Source organism: Drosophila melanogaster, chromosome 3R (assembly GCF_000001215.4).
Source record: "Drosophila melanogaster chromosome 3R".
Taxonomy (NCBI): Eukaryota; Metazoa; Arthropoda; class Insecta; order Diptera; family Drosophilidae; genus Drosophila; species Drosophila melanogaster.
In genome coordinates, this window is record NT_033777.3 from 30,205,098 (window position 1) to 30,220,420 (window position 15,323).

The 15,323-nt window shown below is 40.6% G+C and overlaps 6 protein-coding genes, 7 non-coding genes and 2 pseudogenes across 17 annotated transcripts; 6 read left to right on the top strand and 9 right to left on the bottom strand.

Moving 5' to 3' along the window:
- Positions 1 to 1,349: 1,349 nt before the first annotated feature.
- On the bottom strand, positions 1,350 to 3,923 carry RpS7 (Ribosomal protein S7). Of its 4 annotated transcripts, none has more exons than NM_206589.2 (4): positions 3,820 to 3,923; positions 3,393 to 3,560; positions 2,996 to 3,328; positions 1,433 to 1,624 (listed from the first exon to the last, which is right to left on the bottom strand). In NM_206589.2, the coding sequence occupies exons 2-4, from the start codon at positions 3,558 to 3,560 to the stop codon at positions 1,541 to 1,543; spliced, it is 585 nt and encodes a 194-aa protein (NP_996312.1). In that variant the 5' UTR covers positions 3,820 to 3,923; the 3' UTR covers positions 1,433 to 1,540. The 4 variants fall into 4 exon arrangements, with proteins under 4 accessions (NP_733356.2, NP_996312.1, NP_651782.1 ...); NM_143525.4 differs by having other exon boundaries at positions 3,820 to 3,851; NM_170477.3 differs by lacking the exon at positions 3,820 to 3,923 and having other exon boundaries at positions 1,350 to 1,624; positions 3,393 to 3,597.
- On the bottom strand, positions 1,686 to 1,829 carry snoRNA:Psi28S-2149. The gene has a single exon (NR_002505.2). It is a non-coding gene; the product is annotated as a snoRNA:Psi28S-2149 (small nucleolar RNA).
- snoRNA:Psi18S-1377e lies at positions 1,879 to 2,015 on the bottom strand. The gene has a single exon (NR_003915.1). It is a non-coding gene; the product is annotated as a snoRNA:Psi18S-1377e (small nucleolar RNA).
- On the bottom strand, positions 2,059 to 2,194 carry snoRNA:Psi18S-1377d. The gene has a single exon (NR_003916.1). It is a non-coding gene; the product is annotated as a snoRNA:Psi18S-1377d (small nucleolar RNA).
- Positions 2,225 to 2,361, bottom strand: snoRNA:Psi18S-1377c. The gene has a single exon (NR_003917.1). It is a non-coding gene; the product is annotated as a snoRNA:Psi18S-1377c (small nucleolar RNA).
- snoRNA:Psi18S-1377b lies at positions 2,396 to 2,533 on the bottom strand. The gene has a single exon (NR_003918.1). It is a non-coding gene; the product is annotated as a snoRNA:Psi18S-1377b (small nucleolar RNA).
- snoRNA:Psi18S-1377a lies at positions 2,648 to 2,786 on the bottom strand. Its single transcript, NR_002506.2, has one exon. It is a non-coding gene; the product is annotated as a snoRNA:Psi18S-1377a (small nucleolar RNA).
- snoRNA:Psi28S-2626 lies at positions 2,801 to 2,942 on the bottom strand. Its single transcript, NR_003919.1, has one exon. It is a non-coding gene; the product is annotated as a snoRNA:Psi28S-2626 (small nucleolar RNA).
- A 927-nt stretch (positions 3,924 to 4,850) lies between the features above and the next one.
- On the top strand, positions 4,851 to 5,285 carry Anp (Andropin). 2 transcript variants are annotated; one of them, NM_001300676.1, is made up of 2 exons: positions 4,851 to 4,983; positions 5,046 to 5,285. In NM_001300676.1, the coding sequence occupies exons 1-2, from the start codon at positions 4,888 to 4,890 to the stop codon at positions 5,121 to 5,123; spliced, it is 174 nt and encodes a 57-aa protein (NP_001287605.1). In that variant the 5' UTR covers positions 4,851 to 4,887; the 3' UTR covers positions 5,124 to 5,285. The 2 variants fall into 2 exon arrangements, with proteins under 2 accessions (NP_001287605.1, NP_524587.1); NM_079848.3 differs by having other exon boundaries at positions 5,046 to 5,184.
- A 491-nt stretch (positions 5,286 to 5,776) lies between these two features.
- On the top strand, positions 5,777 to 6,176 carry CecA1 (Cecropin A1). The gene is made up of 2 exons (NM_079849.4): positions 5,777 to 5,949; positions 6,011 to 6,176. The coding sequence occupies exons 1-2, from the start codon at positions 5,851 to 5,853 to the stop codon at positions 6,101 to 6,103; spliced, it is 192 nt and encodes a 63-aa protein (NP_524588.1). The 5' UTR covers positions 5,777 to 5,850; the 3' UTR covers positions 6,104 to 6,176.
- Positions 6,177 to 6,429: 253 nt separating this feature from the next.
- Positions 6,430 to 6,656, top strand: Cec-Psi1 (Cecropin pseudogene 1; annotated as a pseudogene).
- A 402-nt stretch (positions 6,657 to 7,058) lies between these two features.
- Positions 7,059 to 7,471, top strand: CecA2 (Cecropin A2). The gene is made up of 2 exons (NM_079850.4): positions 7,059 to 7,239; positions 7,298 to 7,471. Exons 1-2 carry the CDS (start codon positions 7,141 to 7,143, stop codon positions 7,388 to 7,390), a joined length of 192 nt encoding a protein of 63 aa, NP_524589.1. The 5' UTR covers positions 7,059 to 7,140; the 3' UTR covers positions 7,391 to 7,471.
- Positions 7,472 to 7,805: 334 nt separating this feature from the next.
- Positions 7,806 to 8,045, top strand: Cec2 (Cecropin 2; annotated as a pseudogene).
- A 172-nt stretch (positions 8,046 to 8,217) lies between these two features.
- Positions 8,218 to 8,700, bottom strand: CecB (Cecropin B). Its single transcript, NM_079851.3, has 2 exons — positions 8,530 to 8,700; positions 8,218 to 8,471 (listed from the first exon to the last, which is right to left on the bottom strand). Exons 1-2 carry the CDS (start codon positions 8,626 to 8,628, stop codon positions 8,379 to 8,381), a joined length of 192 nt encoding a protein of 63 aa, NP_524590.1. The 5' UTR covers positions 8,629 to 8,700; the 3' UTR covers positions 8,218 to 8,378.
- A 2,686-nt stretch (positions 8,701 to 11,386) lies between these two features.
- Positions 11,387 to 11,841, top strand: CecC (Cecropin C). Its single transcript, NM_079852.3, has 2 exons — positions 11,387 to 11,578; positions 11,648 to 11,841. Exons 1-2 carry the CDS (start codon positions 11,480 to 11,482, stop codon positions 11,738 to 11,740), a joined length of 192 nt encoding a protein of 63 aa, NP_524591.1. The 5' UTR covers positions 11,387 to 11,479; the 3' UTR covers positions 11,741 to 11,841.
- Positions 11,842 to 15,323: the final 3,482 nt, after the last annotated feature.

A 15,323-nucleotide genomic window follows, 5' to 3' on the forward strand; every position in this document is an offset into this window, starting at 1 on the left:
GGTCCTGCAGGGGCTGGGAATTTCCCAATTCCGGCGACAGGATGTGGTGGGAACCGAACTGCGATTGCCAAGCACATGTCACATAAAATCTACATACAAAGTGCCCCCAGTCCATTTGCAAGTGTGTGGGCAGCGTTTTAATTAGGGCGTGGAGTGGAGTTGCCCAAGGCGAAATGGCGCGTTATCGCTTCAAGGACGAGCACACCACCCATCCCATCTGAAAAACAACACCCCTAATGATAACTGTTCGTCTAGAACGGCGCACAATTAGGCACCATCAATAATAGACGATTCGGCGGGGTCATTTAGATAGAATCGCCGATAGCCGGCGAGCCACCTCCCCCAGAGATCCCACCAACTTGTCATCGCACCTTCCGTCTCGCCCGAGGTTTATGCCCCCTGGTGGTAGCACCACAACTCACCGGGAATTCCCACCTGACACCATCAACAAATTGTCGAAAATCGAAGGTTCAACTCAACTAGTCTTGTCTTTCTACTCCCGAACTTAAAGCCATTCGTGTTCACTTTCATGTGAATGTCCTGCCAGTCCTTTGGCTTTAACCCACCAATATACACAAGCAATTTGTGGTTCCCATTGTTTGCCCTTAGCTCGTGTAACATTTCGGAATTGTTGAATTGCGTGATTTCGCGGTGGCTTCTAATTGAATTTCAAAACTGCAATCAATCGACTTGGACAGCTTAAACGGAGCAGGAATGCACTAATGCCCTAATGAAACCTATTGTGGTTTTCTTGCAGAAGGATCGATTAATTGGTTGATAAAATCAGGGGGATGGCAGAATGCCATAGCTATATTACGGTTACTAAATCGTAATAAAATAGAATTAGAATATAATGATTAATTTAAACATATAATATACAACTAAGTATAATCAAGGGGTTTCTTTAGAAGATTGATTTCGTTCAGCAGCCTTTGCCAAATGAACGAACATGCAGTACATTCAAATATGGCGGTTAATAAGCTTTTAATGGGGTGTTCCATGTCGAAAAGCTTTCTCTTTCCAAAAATGAATCAATCCAAGAAACCCACACCCTTTCATGTTGCTACCACCAACAATCACACGTGATTGTTCAAAAGGCATAATTACATGGTATGCAAATGGGAGGCGCCAAGTGGAAAATGTAGCCACAAGATTAACCCCTTTCGCCACACGTGCGAGTCTTGGAAGAACATACGTCAACTTTTTAATTAAGCAGTTGAGCAGGCATCAAATGAATGGCGCTTTCCGCCATGTAATAACCCCTTTTATGGCTGCCCTTAATCACAACATGTGACATCCCTTCCCAGCAGGATACTGCTCCTTCAAAGGATTAAAGTTCGAACGAATGTAGCGAGACTCAGGAAACTTTGCGCTTAACGCTGATTAATTACAGGACAACGGAGAGCGAGTTGGCTTAATTGGAAGTTTGCTTAGTTTTAGATTGTTTAATGTTTATTCACGTTCTCTAGCTCATGTAAAAAACTCATATTCCCAGATGAACCGGCGAACCAGTGCTACTCTCGAACGAGAACCCGCCGCTCTAGACATTCAGGTAGTTGTCGGGGAATTCGAAGGTAACATCGCGACCAGTCAGCTTCTTGTAGACCGAGGTGAAGGTGTCGACCTGGAGAGATAAATAGAGAACGTATTAGTTTACACGATCAGAGGAATTAACTTATTTATTGCAGTGTACAGCACCGCAACCTCCGCTGCGGCAGAAAATACCGCAGCGAAGATATCGTACGGTAGGCTGGATTAATCTTCCGCTTATATAGGAAGTCCCGAGGCCCCAGGAAACTAAACGGCGCTCGAGAGGCAAATAGGCGGCACTCAAAGTGCATCGTGTGTGTTTTCAGATGAGTAACTCTAAATGTAAGGTGCTGTTGCAATCCTTAAGTAATGATGCTGTCCTGGCAAAGTAGACCCAACATTGTGGAGTGATTCGTTGCATTACTTTGCGTTCTGTTTGACGATCGCTGGACTTGAACAACGTCCAGAAAATAACACAAGAACGGTGATGGAAACCAAAGTATTCAAGGGCTAAGTGTTGATTGACATGAATGTGGCGCATATAGTAATGCAGTAGCCGTTGAGAGTCGGCTCAACATTGTGGAGTGATTAGCGGCAGTTAATCTACGTTCTGTTTGACAATCGCTGAGCTTAGGTAATCGCTTAGCGAATAACACAAGAACGGAGTTCACAATTAGCATTCTCGTGGATATTCAACTGTAGCAATCCTTTAGTAATGATGCAGTCCTGGTAAAGTAGACCCACCATTGTGGAGTGATTCGTTGCTTCAGTTTGCGTTCTGTTTGACGCTCGCTAGGCCATGAAAAGATCTAGCGAATAACACAAGAACGGTGGTAGAAACCAAGGTATTTAAAAGATTCTACGAGAGTGTGGCGAGCCGAAAAGTAATGCAGTAGCCCTGGAAAGCCGGCTCAACATTGTGGAGTGATAGCCGCATTAATTTACGTTCTGTTTGACAATCACTGGCTTTGGATGTAACTTCCAGCAAATAACACAAAAACGATAGAAAGTTCTATGTACATTTAAACATATAATCTTTCTATCCATCTGTTATCCCCCTTATTTGACTTTTCATTCTACTGTTTAAATGGTTTCAAGTATCGATTTGAGTGTGTAATGATGTGGCGAGCCGGAAAGTAATGCAGTAACCGTGAAAACTCGGCTCAACATTGTGGAGTGATAAGCTGCCATTAATGTACGTTCTGTTTGACAATCACTGGCTTTGGAAGGACAGCCAGCGAAAAACACAAGAACGATGTATCAAAAGACCAACTGTGGCCAATATTTGGAGATGCAGGACCGCAATGGCTTCTAATGCCTGCAATAACGAGTAATTGGCCCTGACTGTTCTGCGTCCCCTGGCGAAGATTGAGCTCCATGGCACGGAAGGCCCAAATATCGAGGGTACGCGCCTGCTAACACACACGATGCACTCTTCTTTGAGGTGGAGGATGCTTATGCTTACTTTGTGTTCAATGGTGGTCTGCTGGTTCTTGTCCAGGTGCACCTTGACCAGCTGGGAGCCGTCCAGCTTGACGCGGATGCGCTTGCCCACAATCTCGGCGGGGAAGACCAGATCCTCAAGGATGGCGTCGTACACAGCGGTCAGAGTCCTGGAGCGTGGACGCTTCTGCTTGAGGGGGTTGCGGGCCTTGCGCGTGGGCTTGGGCAGGATCTTGCGCTCCGCAATCACGACGACGTGCTTGCCCGAGAACTTCTTCTCCAGCTCGCGGACCAGGATGATCTGGATCTTCTGGAACACCTTCTGCTGTGGAATGGGCACGTAGATGATGACGGCCTGCGTGCAGAGTGGGTTACGGATTACTATTGAAGGCTCCACATGTACGCCATATACTGTTTACCTTCTTGCTGCCGAACTCGATCTCGCGGGCACGGGTGATGTGCAGATCGCGCAGGTAGGGCTTCAGGTCGCTGTTGGCCTCGAGTTCCACCAACGCCTGGGCAATGGACTTCTCGAAGTCATCGGGATCCGAGCCGCCGGGCTTGATAATCTTGGAGCCGATAGCCATCTGCAATGTTCATCACCGGTATTTTAGCTTTCGGTTCAATTACAAACACAAAATTCGCTGCGGCAGACGCTTCCCCACAACGCAGTACAATCACAAATCGCCGGCAATCGGCGTTATTTCGCCAGCATTTCTCTGGATTCACAAGAAAATCGTAATTTGCCATTATCATTGCGGCCTTTTCTCTTATTATTTCGCTGCACTGCGTTGTGGCGACCGCGTATTTTGGCCATTTTCGGCGACGGAAGAAAAAAAGTACCACCTTTGTCGACTATTTTGACAGGAAAGGAAGTCGAGCCACGACGTAGAGGTGGAAAACAGAGCGAGTTGTTATCGATGAGACACGCGCGAACGTTGTGCGATACTATCGATACAGTTGCAGGAGCAATTACTCGTCGAAAATACGAGGGATGGCTAAATATATAAAATTTAACATTATAACATAACATCCATTCAAGAAAATTTGATTATATTTCTTTGAAGTGTTTCAGCGTTTTAATGTTTTGCGTGTAAAAATCGATAGTTCTCAGCAAAGATTGTGTATAACGAATTTATGAGTTAGCATCGATAAGTTTGTATGCCACTATGGGTTTATGTTTGGAAAAACTTTATTATAAAATTTTTTTTTAATAAGTTAAGTTGTTAGCCTATAAAATTAAAAAAATTGTTGTATGAACAATATAAAATGTTTCTTTGAAAATATATATCGATAGGTTCGTTTAGGGTTATCTACCATGCTTCAGCGGCGAGTATCACCACTTATGTTGCGATTAAAGCCCCACAGGGGGCGCAATTGTTACCACATGTAACGTTTTTTAAAAAAAAGTAATTACACAGATTTTGGATTTTGGAATGGATTTCCATAAATTAGGAATTTAATGAGATTATTAACAACATAATAAAAAATATTAGTTATTGCCTTAAATATATGTGTAGATAATATTTACGCAGACATATTTAATCTTTTCAACGGACATTTTTAAGTTGATAATATTGATAATATAATATATGTAAATTCCAGTGCCATTTGCCGTATGAGTTTTAACCTACAGAATTGTAGAACTTAATTACTATAGAACACTATTGAATGAAAACTTAGTAACTTGTTGAGGTTTTTAGTAATTCCAAGAAATATGCTCTTGAATAAAAAACCTTTTTAAGTCTCTTTCAATGCAAAAACACGAGTTCTTTTTTTTTACATATTGTAATTAATATGTTTAAGGTCTAATTATTATTGTAAACGTTTTTCGGTGGGTTGATTGCCTATAAAGCCACTTGTTTTTCAGTCTAAATCATCAGTGTAAAATTCGGAAAACCCAGCGATCTAGTTATGAAATACTTTGTGGTCCTTGTCGTCCTGGCCCTCATTTTGGCCATCAGCGTGGGTCCTTCGGATGCAGTATTTATTGATATTCTTGACAAAGTGGTTTGTTTCTTCTTTAAACAATTGTAGTTTACAATGAAGCTTAAACATTTGTATTTCTACAGGAAAACGCAATACACAATGCTGCTCAAGTGGGAATTGGCTTTGCTAAGCCCTTTGAAAAATTGATCAATCCGAAGTAATTCTGCACTGCAATTTAATTAATGTATCGTTTAACGAAAATAAACACAAATTTTAAAATCTGAAAAACAACTAAGTTACTAACGCAAGACTTTTAGTTAAGTTAGTTAATATAGACCGAGATGTATGTACATACATACCGCTTTCGCTTACAATAAAATGTTAAATAAGTTTTCAGATTCGTACGTGCTCAGTAAACAATTATTTTTTATTGTCATTTAATGCCTATTGAATTTTTCAAACTTAATTTAGTGCCTTTAGTAAAATATTGTAGTGATTCCCCTCGAAAAATACCACAAATTGGATGCGTTTATGTAAATAAATTGCCCTTGAGTGATAGAGTAAATTTGAATTTGACTGTCTTAGAAAGATAGAAAGAGATCAATTCAAAATGCCAAAAGGATAGAGTTATTAAAGCTCTAATTCAAATTGGCCCAGAACCGTTTAAAGGATATTACAATTTGTAATTTACATATTTGGATTATAGCATTGAAATCCCCGATTGTTCCCTAGATGTGCAGATGTGTGCTTGGAATCAGATCGGTTACCTTCAGTGTACTTTTCTCTGCAAAAATCCCCGTGCATGCCTTATCTGTCATTTTGTTTTTCAAGCTGGCTGTTCGCCTATAAAAGCTCTCGCCTTTTGTATCGCAGTCATCAGTCGCTCAGACCTCACTGCAATATCAATATCTTTAGCTTCTCCTAAGAAAAAATCAAGAAAATATCACCATGAACTTCTACAACATCTTCGTTTTCGTCGCTCTCATTCTGGCCATCACCATTGGACAATCGGAAGCTGGGTGGCTGAAGAAAATTGGCAAGAAAATCGTAAGTTCTTCCATTTGAAATCTGTTAAGACGGAAACTAACTGACTAACTTCTTTTCGAAGGAACGCGTTGGTCAGCACACTCGGGATGCCACAATCCAGGGACTGGGAATCGCTCAACAAGCCGCCAATGTCGCCGCAACTGCCCGAGGTTGACCACGATGATTATTTATAATTATTTATTTAAAGATCTATTTATTCTGTTGCTCCCTGTAAATAAAACAATTTTAAAAATTTAAAGAATTCTATTCAAACTTTGTTTTTTAAAGAGTTGGAGAAAAGCGAACTCTTGAATTTATACACACATTTTAAATACACTTAAGAGGCATTATTTATACAGGATATTACAAATCGCTTCTTTTCCGATTTGGAAAGGCCGAGATTATGTCTTATCTGTTGAAATATAATTCGTTTCACCTATAAAAGGACCAGTCTTTTAGTTTAAATTATCAGTCGCTTGTCAAATACTGAAACAATTAGATTAATTTGTGGATTTTATTTGTCCTCATCCTGACCACTTATTGGCCACAATTGGAAGCTGGCTTCGACGGGACATTAGTAAGCTTAGTCATTTTAAAAGATTTCTTTGCATCTAACTATGATTCTAAATCCTCAGAAGGACGTTGGTCTATACACCCTAAATGCTACCCTGCAAGTTGCTGAAGTCGCTTCGAAAGCAGCCAATGTGGCAATCACTGCCAGGGGATAAACTTAAGTTAGGGTATTATTTATAAGAAATTAAATTAATAGATTTTATTTTATATATTTTTTGTATATTGTTATTCAAACTGATAATGTAATATACGCTTTTCAAACGATCATTCCAAATCAGTTGTGGGCTTATCGCAAATGATTTCGTAGTGTTTTTATTTTGATTGATTCAAAGAAGGGGTTTCCTCTCTGATTCTTAGTCTCCCGCATTGACGAGGTAAAAAATCCCTATGCATATGAAATATGCAAATTTAAAAATCCCCCAATCCGACAGGTTGGTTTTGATCGGTTTGGATTCCTCTCGTGTACTTTTCAGCCATAAAAATCCCCTTTCGAGCCTTATCAGGCGCTGAACTTAAGCTGATTCGCCTATAAAAGCTCTCGGCGTTCCTGGTGCAATCAACAGTCGATCACTTTCCATTGCAACAGCAACATCAGAGCTATAGCTACTCTTGCAAAATCTAAAGTCAAATAAAACCACCATGAACTTCTACAACATCTTCGTTTTCGTCGCTCTCATTCTGGCCATCACCATTGGACAATCGGAAGCTGGTTGGCTAAAGAAAATTGGCAAGAAAATCGTAAGTCCATTCTATTTGAAATTTGTTAAACCGGAAACTAACTAACTCCTTTTCATAGGAACGTGTTGGTCAGCACACTCGCGACGCCACAATCCAGGGACTGGGAATCGCTCAACAGGCCGCCAATGTTGCAGCCACTGCTCGAGGTTAACCACGATGACTATCTAATAAATATTTATACAAAATCTTATTTATTTTTTTTGATCTAAGTAAATAAAACATTGGGAAAATCAATCTTTTGTCTTCTCTCTAAAGATCTATTCAGCGAATAGTTGTGAATGAAAAGTGTATTATAAATCCTATCTATAGTTTTAGGAGCGCACGTGCGAAAAATATATATACAACTAATAATCCACTAATTAATTTTGTTGTATTGTATAGATTGAAATTCTAATGATAATATTTTCGACTGGGAAAATCCACAAAAATATGCGTTATCTCCAAAAGTAGAAGATAGTTCGCCTATAAAAAGATCTAAGTCTAAGCTGTGAGCTTCAGTCCAAAAAATAACATTAGCAAACAAACATTTGCTGCTTTTTCCAGTCTGTAATTATATATTACTTAATATGAACTTTAGCCATATTTTTTTGTTTGCTTTCATCATCCTGACAATTAACTTGCAACACTCGCATGCCGGTTGGCTGACGGATATAGTAATCTAAGACCGATCTAACTTAACTTCCCCTTCACAGAAGAAGAAATCTGAGGAGACTTTTAAATACTTAAAAAACGCAGCATTGGAGGTCATTGACGTCGGCCAAAAAGCCGCGGATTTTGCTGCCATTGCCAGGGGACAGAAAAAGTAGATCTCTACCAGATTTTTCTTGATGAGCTACAATTGCTGCAAATATTTAATAAAATCAAAAAGTATAAAATAATAAGAACCTCCAAAATTCTATTTTAATTTAACCAGTAACCAGCTTGTGCGATTACATCTTGATAAGCCTACAGGGGAATATATTTTCACCATTTCTTATTGTTGTATATAGTGTCTTAATTTGTTTTTATTAATATCTGCTTGCTTATATTTTAATAATTTGACATTGGCATTGAGTATCTATTTTCATTATGTTAATCTTCCTAATGCATTAATAATAAATAAGAGAAATGAGCGGGTCGAGGATCTTCGAGACTTGATTTCAACCTCGAGCGGTGGCTGCAACATTGGCGGCCTGTTGGGCGATTCCGAGGACCTGGATTGAGGCATCCCTGGTATGCTGACCAATGCGTTCCTAAAAGGAAAATCGAAATTAATAATTCATTTTGTTTAGTTTTGAAGGGAATCCATACGATTTTTTTTCCCAGCTTCCTAAGCCAACCAGCCTCTGAGTTTCCCAGGCTGATGGCCAGGATGAGTGCCACAAAGACGAAGATCTTGTTGAAGTTCATGACGAGATTGTTGGCTTACGATCGGATTGAAAGAAAGCTTAAGCTGTTGCAGTGAGAACTGTGCGACTGATGATTGGACATCGAAGAGATTGAGCTTATATAGCGATACCAACAGATGCTACGGCTGCACAGACGGGAATTTTTTGCTGCGGGACAAAAGTTCACCAGCAGATGGACTCAGTTCGGAACCGCCATGAAAGTGACTTACTCAAGTGATATTTCAGAGTAACTGGTTGGTTGCAAGCTATGATTTGATTAATCTATTGAATTATGATGATTTAAACTAGCTTAAAAATAACGTAAAACTACAATTAAAAACAAAGTAATTATAATGAAACATTACTTTTTAAACTTTTAGGGGAACATACACTAAAGTGTAGTGTGTTTTTCCCTATATAGTATTCCCGTAAGACAAGCCTCCCATTTTTATTATTATTTTAATTTTTATTATTTTTTTTACAGACAAAATCCCATTTGTCATCGTTTTAGCATCACAGATGCTGTATTCTTTTTTTTAGAATTTATAAGACTATCAGTCACTTAGTTCGCAATGGAACTGAATTATCAGCAGAGTTAATAAGTCGGAGATTGAAGCAAATGCAAATAAATACTCCAAGAAAAATGTTATTTTATACACTAATATATTTATTTTCTATAGCCCAGAAATAAAAGGTAACAACAACTTTACACAGCATCAGTAGAAATATGATATTTCCTGGACATAAGAAATCCCCTCAATCAACATGGCATTATCCATTTATTGTACACTCATTTATCCCATTTATCCACTCCCAGCATAATGAATTCCATAAATTGTGGTCACAAACAATTTCAATAGAAACAAAATACATTCGCACAGCAAAAGTACGGGAAATAACGCCAAACATTCGAGCGCCAAGCGAAATGGATTAATCAGCAAACACGTTTTATTGGCTTCTCCACAACAGAGTAAAAAAAAAAACAAATGAGTATTACTCAATGGGTTGAACGCTCGTAGAATTGAGTTAGAACTACTAGATCACCTGACACATACGCGATACCTCGAACTTGACTTAATTGATGACTCGGCGGAATGTTGGTCAACAGATGTTGAAAACCTAAAGATACTTTGGAGAATGTCTTACTTTGAGTAAAGACCCTAGGTAGTTTATTGTCTAATTAACTACTTGCAGTCCCTTTTCCACATATTATATGCAATAAAATATACCCCGAGTAAATTCCATGAGTAATGGGTAACAAACTTCTACTACGAATAAGTTTTATGAATGGATTTACTCGCGTGTGATTTCTCTTACCTCGTGAAGCACAAAGAACACACACCCAAGTAGATCTCATTACCGATGACGTATTCTGACTCAATGATTCAAGTGATCGATCAAGCTGGCAGAGTAACGCCGCACCTGCCATTGATCCGATCCACTCCCTTACCTGCTCACCATTTCTTTATGGCTACTCTCTTTATCAGCACCTTCCGCTTATCAGTTTAGGTTCCGCTGCCTTTACGAATGTGATTCCCAAGGAAAAAGTTCCCCGGCGGCATCTGCTGATTACCCGCCTCTCAAGGAGGCAAGGCCAAGATGCTCAAACATTGACACAGCCATTGTCTCCAGGTGGGCTGATGGTCTTCATCAACTGGAATGGGAATTTAGATTCCGGGGATGCCTGCTAAAAGATCATCTGAATCACTATCGTGACTTATGGGATTTGTACAATATGAAATATTAAAAATATAACATATATATATGAAATAAAGCATGTACTTGAGAATTTTTGTATAACAATATTGAAGTAGATTAAACTGAAATTTAAGAGCTGAGCCAGCCGAACTACTAATACACACTTCCCAGAGGGATCACTGTAATATCATTTAAGACTTGTCTGCCGAATGGCTCCCTCCAATTTGAGTAGTTGAGCCGGCTTTTGCAACCAGTTGCGGCATTTACTGACTTACTTACGCTTCCCTGGACTCACCAACTAGATGCTTCGAAGTCTGAGAATGTGAATGAGGACGAGTCCTGGCGGTTATGACACAGGACTCGCTGGCTCCTTTTGTGTCTCCGTCTCTGCCACTTGTAGCTGTCACTCAGCGGTTAATTCGAGCGATTTTATTTACATTTCGCAGAGGCCATGGAACCGGAAAGGAGCAGCAAGGAAGCGGAGTCAAGGCCCAAGATGGATAAAGCGTTTTTACTTGTTAAGGAAATTAGTGGCATATCCTGACAGGGCGCCCATCTTCCTCGCAGCTTCGCATCCTAGATGCTCTATTCCTATATCCTTCCGCATTGTGTGTGTTTTTGTGTGTGTGTTTTGCCTCCCTTGCTGATTTAATTCATTTGTTGTCTTTGCTGCGCGTCTATTGTCTGCCCCTCGTTGTTGGTTTTTTATGGCTGAAATTAAAGTTACATTTTCGTGGTGGTTGATATTATGTGCCGATGTGCGCGAAAGCCTACATCCTGGGCCATCCCCCTCTCAAAAATCAAGTACAGTTGCGTGATTGTGTCCTCTTTGTAAATCTAAATTTTATTTGAAAATATTGTTTAGAAGAAGTTAGCTATTGCTTTTTGCACACATGAGAGCTAAGCGAAGAACGCTCCATTTTTACTAGCAGCTGCTCAAACAGATTACCGAAGACAGTCTTCGTCTAACAAAGAAGGGGATCCACTGCAGTCTTTCTCTTCTCGCTGCGAAAAGTTCCCCGTCGTCGCCTTATCGGCATCGCATTCTTCGCTATAAAAGCCGCCTGTGCCAGAAGTCCAGTCATCAGTCGCTCAGTTTCCACAGCAGCTAAACAGCTAAATCGCAATCTATATATATATATATATACTAAGGAATTAAACCTAGAAAATTCACCATGAACTTCTACAAGATCTTCGTTTTCGTCGCCCTCATCCTGGCCATCAGCATTGGACAATCGGAAGCCGGTTGGCTGAAGAAACTTGGCAAGAGAATCGTAAGTTCAGCAACAAAATATATTAAATACTTGCAAATTTACTAATTTGTTTTATATTTACTTGCAAAGGAGCGCATTGGCCAGCACACCCGGGATGCAACCATTCAAGGACTGGGAATTGCGCAACAGGCCGCCAATGTGGCAGCCACCGCCAGAGGATGAGCCTTTAATGTCCATCAAAGGACTCTACCAGGATAACGCGCGTTTAATTATACACACTTATTTATTTACCAGCCATAGAAATAAACTAGCTTACATCCCCGTAATTTACATGTGCATATGTGTCCATGTTTTTGGGTTATCCATAACCATCACTGGCTTGATTACACTTTCCCAGGGTGGCTGGGCTTTTCCGGTTTTCTCACAGTTTTCCCGGCAATTGCCGGGATCAGGGCACAAGTGTAAGGGCTCCCTTGGGCCATCAACTCGTGCCCCGGGTCCACCTCTTGTTGGTGGTCATTTTGGGCACAAAACGCGTCCAAATGTCAAAACACTTGTGAACTGCGAACTGGGAACCTTTTTGTGGGCGGGGTTTGCTTTGGGTTGAAAGTTGAAATGGGTGAGAGTTGCCCATGGCCCATGTGTGTGCTCCTTGTTGTGTTTCGGGTTATGTATTTTGTGTGTTCGGCTGGTAATTTGCTTTGATTTACTTACATGGGAGCGGAGGTCGCGCCACGTGACCGCAAAGTTTACATTAAATTATCGGAGCTCCTTGAGGAAATGATTCGCGGGTTTCGCGAAAGCAAAACACAGCGAGTGGGGGTAATGAAATTGGAATATTCCATCTAGCAACACATGAGTGGTTAGAAAAGTAATTACAAATAAATGCTTAAACAAACCCGCGTTTTAGTTAGGCTGACAATATTATATGAGAAAACGAATGAAGTGCGACGTAATTCTTTGAATTTTTTCCAAAGTTCGCTTAAAAAACCGCAATCGAATCAATTTTAAAGGCACTTCCGATGTCGTTCGACCTAATTACACGGCATCTCCATCGGATTAGGCCAACTCGCCTGGGAAATCGACAGCTTGGGATGCCGAATTCGACGCCTCCGGCTCAAAAGCGCTAAAAGCCAGAGCACATGGTCTGAATTATTGACAGATTAGACCTGGATTGTCTGCCAGTCAATCATTATCGTCCTGCTCGGCGCCTCGAAAGCGCGGAATCCAACTTCATCAAATGACGATGGCGATGGAGCCGTGGCAGCTGCCAAATGATTTGAATAACAATAAAGATCAGCTTTTGTCTGCCGGCTGTATTTTGTAATTTATGCATTGATTTCCGCCACCCCCCCATCGCAGTAATAATCATTTTGAAATTACACAAAAAGCGAACCGTAGTGTAATTTCCTCGTGAGCCGCCCGTGGCGCAGATTGTAAAATTTGAAAATTTCATAAGGCAAATCCCGGAAAATCATGCGTAAGCCCCTCTTCGAACAGAACAACACTCGAGAATCTGTTGCTAAAAATGTTGTGTAATATGCGTTGTAGCTGTGGAGAAAAGCGGAATAAGTATGTGGCACCCCGCCAGGATGTGGCCCCTTGTAAGCGAAATCCTCTCCAGAAATCGTTTACAAACCATTGAGAAGCCGCCGATGTATCAATAATATTTGCCCACCCAGTTCAAAGGTGGTGAAAGTTGTTTTAAAATATATTACACGCAGATGGGGGATGTCGGTCGTTCGGCCGGGAATAATGTTTGACTTAATTTCTTTTATGGCTCAATATAACCATTATTCGCACTGCTCGAGCATAATCAGCGAATTTAAATTCAATTCGCCATTTAAAGTGTCAGAAGCAGTTTGGAATGGAGCGGCACTTAACCACCCGTCTCACCCACTCCCCAAAATAAGCTGCGGTTTCACTTTCATTCGAGATATTTCATTTATCATATTTAAAAACCCATAGTCGCTGTCACTTCATAGAATTTCCCAGACAGCTAACGATGTCAGGCAATGATTTCCTCTTAGATACACTCAACTCTTTGTTATTAAGCATGCAACAGAATGAAAAGGTAAATCAACAGATACTTTTAGCACTTTACATCTTTTTAGTATGTGTTTTTAACGTTACGAACTAACTGTATACATCATACTGTCCCAATGTCTTTCCTTCCATTCTTAGTTACATGTCATCATCAAATCAGACATTTTGCCAGACTGAATGACGCTTTGATTTCATTTCCAGCACTCTACTGCCATTCTAAACGCGTTATAAATCACAAAGATACACAAAAACATATATATATGTCTGCCCTCGAGAACTCATATATGGATGCTTTTTATTTGGTTTTGTCGAGCAATTCGAAATAAGAGCAGCTCTCTGCGGCGACAACAATGCAAAACAATTCAATTTATGAAATATTTTCCCCGAACCCTTGCTCTTCAATCCGCATCCGTATCTTTGTCTATGGCGCGAATAAGTGTGTGCGTGTGAGTATCCGTGTGTGTGCATGGGGAATGCCAAGTCGGGAATTACACATACAGCTCATACGCAATTCGGGTTCCCGGACTTGGCCAAGATTTATTGTCAGCTTGACGATTAACAAAGGTGGCCCCGGATTTGGGCCCCCTGCCATGGAATATCTCACCCCTTTCCAGCCAGCAATTTAATAAACAGACTTCAACAATGGCAACGCTTTTGGGTGCCTTTTCAGGACAAACGAAATGAAATTGCTGGGCACATAGGCATTTTTTATTGTGTGTATCCTGCAGCCGAAGCATTATGCCCATCCAGTGAGCCAAGGTCCTGTCAGCGCATAACTTTCACGGGGCAATAAAATCAATTCAATTGTTGCCAGCTTCCAGGCGAATGCCTCCCAATGAGATCCTTTTAGATCAGATCGCGTGAGGATGCATAGATAGCTTGAATCCTCCTCACCCGAATATGGATATGAATATGAATGGGGAGGTGTTGAGCATACAGTTCAATGCGTCACCACTGGATGACCTCATGGGCTCAGCACTCTTTTTATTAGGAATACCGATGATGGGCGGAAAAATGCTTAAAAGTGAAATCTCACTTGACAAAGGAACTACACATGTACATGTGCACACATACATGTGGAAGATTGAAGGAATCAAAGAACCCTATAACATAAAAACGAAACTTTTGCCACAGATATAAAACAACTATGGAACAGAGCAGCGAGCTTATTGGCAATAAAAATGTTATAAAAGGATTGTGAAATGGATATTAAGATGAAGTACAGAAGGATTTCAAAGTAGAAACTAAATCTGGATTATTGCTCAAAGGAAATGTTTTCGTTTTTTCTATTTACTATACTCTACTAACCACATTGTATGGAATACATTTCCCTTCCTGCCGACGCCCCCTTCTAATTAATTAATTCGCGCCGAGATAAGCAAACAATCCAATTAAAACTGCCGGCACAGGCCGAACTTTTGACTTTCAATTAATAACAATTTGACGCCTCAGCAGCTTCCGCCCGCGAAAAGGGAACAAGGAATACCAGGACTTCCCCATCCACATCCTAGCATTATTCCAATGATAAAAGAAGGCAGTGGGCCGAAAAAGAGAAAGACATTTCCGACTGACAGGCACACGTCAGATCCTTTCGAGGCGCAAATTAATCTCGATCCTGGCAGCGAGTGGCGAAAAAATTATTAATGAGGCGCATGTGTGTGAGTGGGAAAAATTCGTAATCACGAGCGGAGCAAAAAAAAAAATGTGAGCCACGAAAATGAGGAAAATGCCAGCGAAAACGCAACAGGGCGAGCGACCC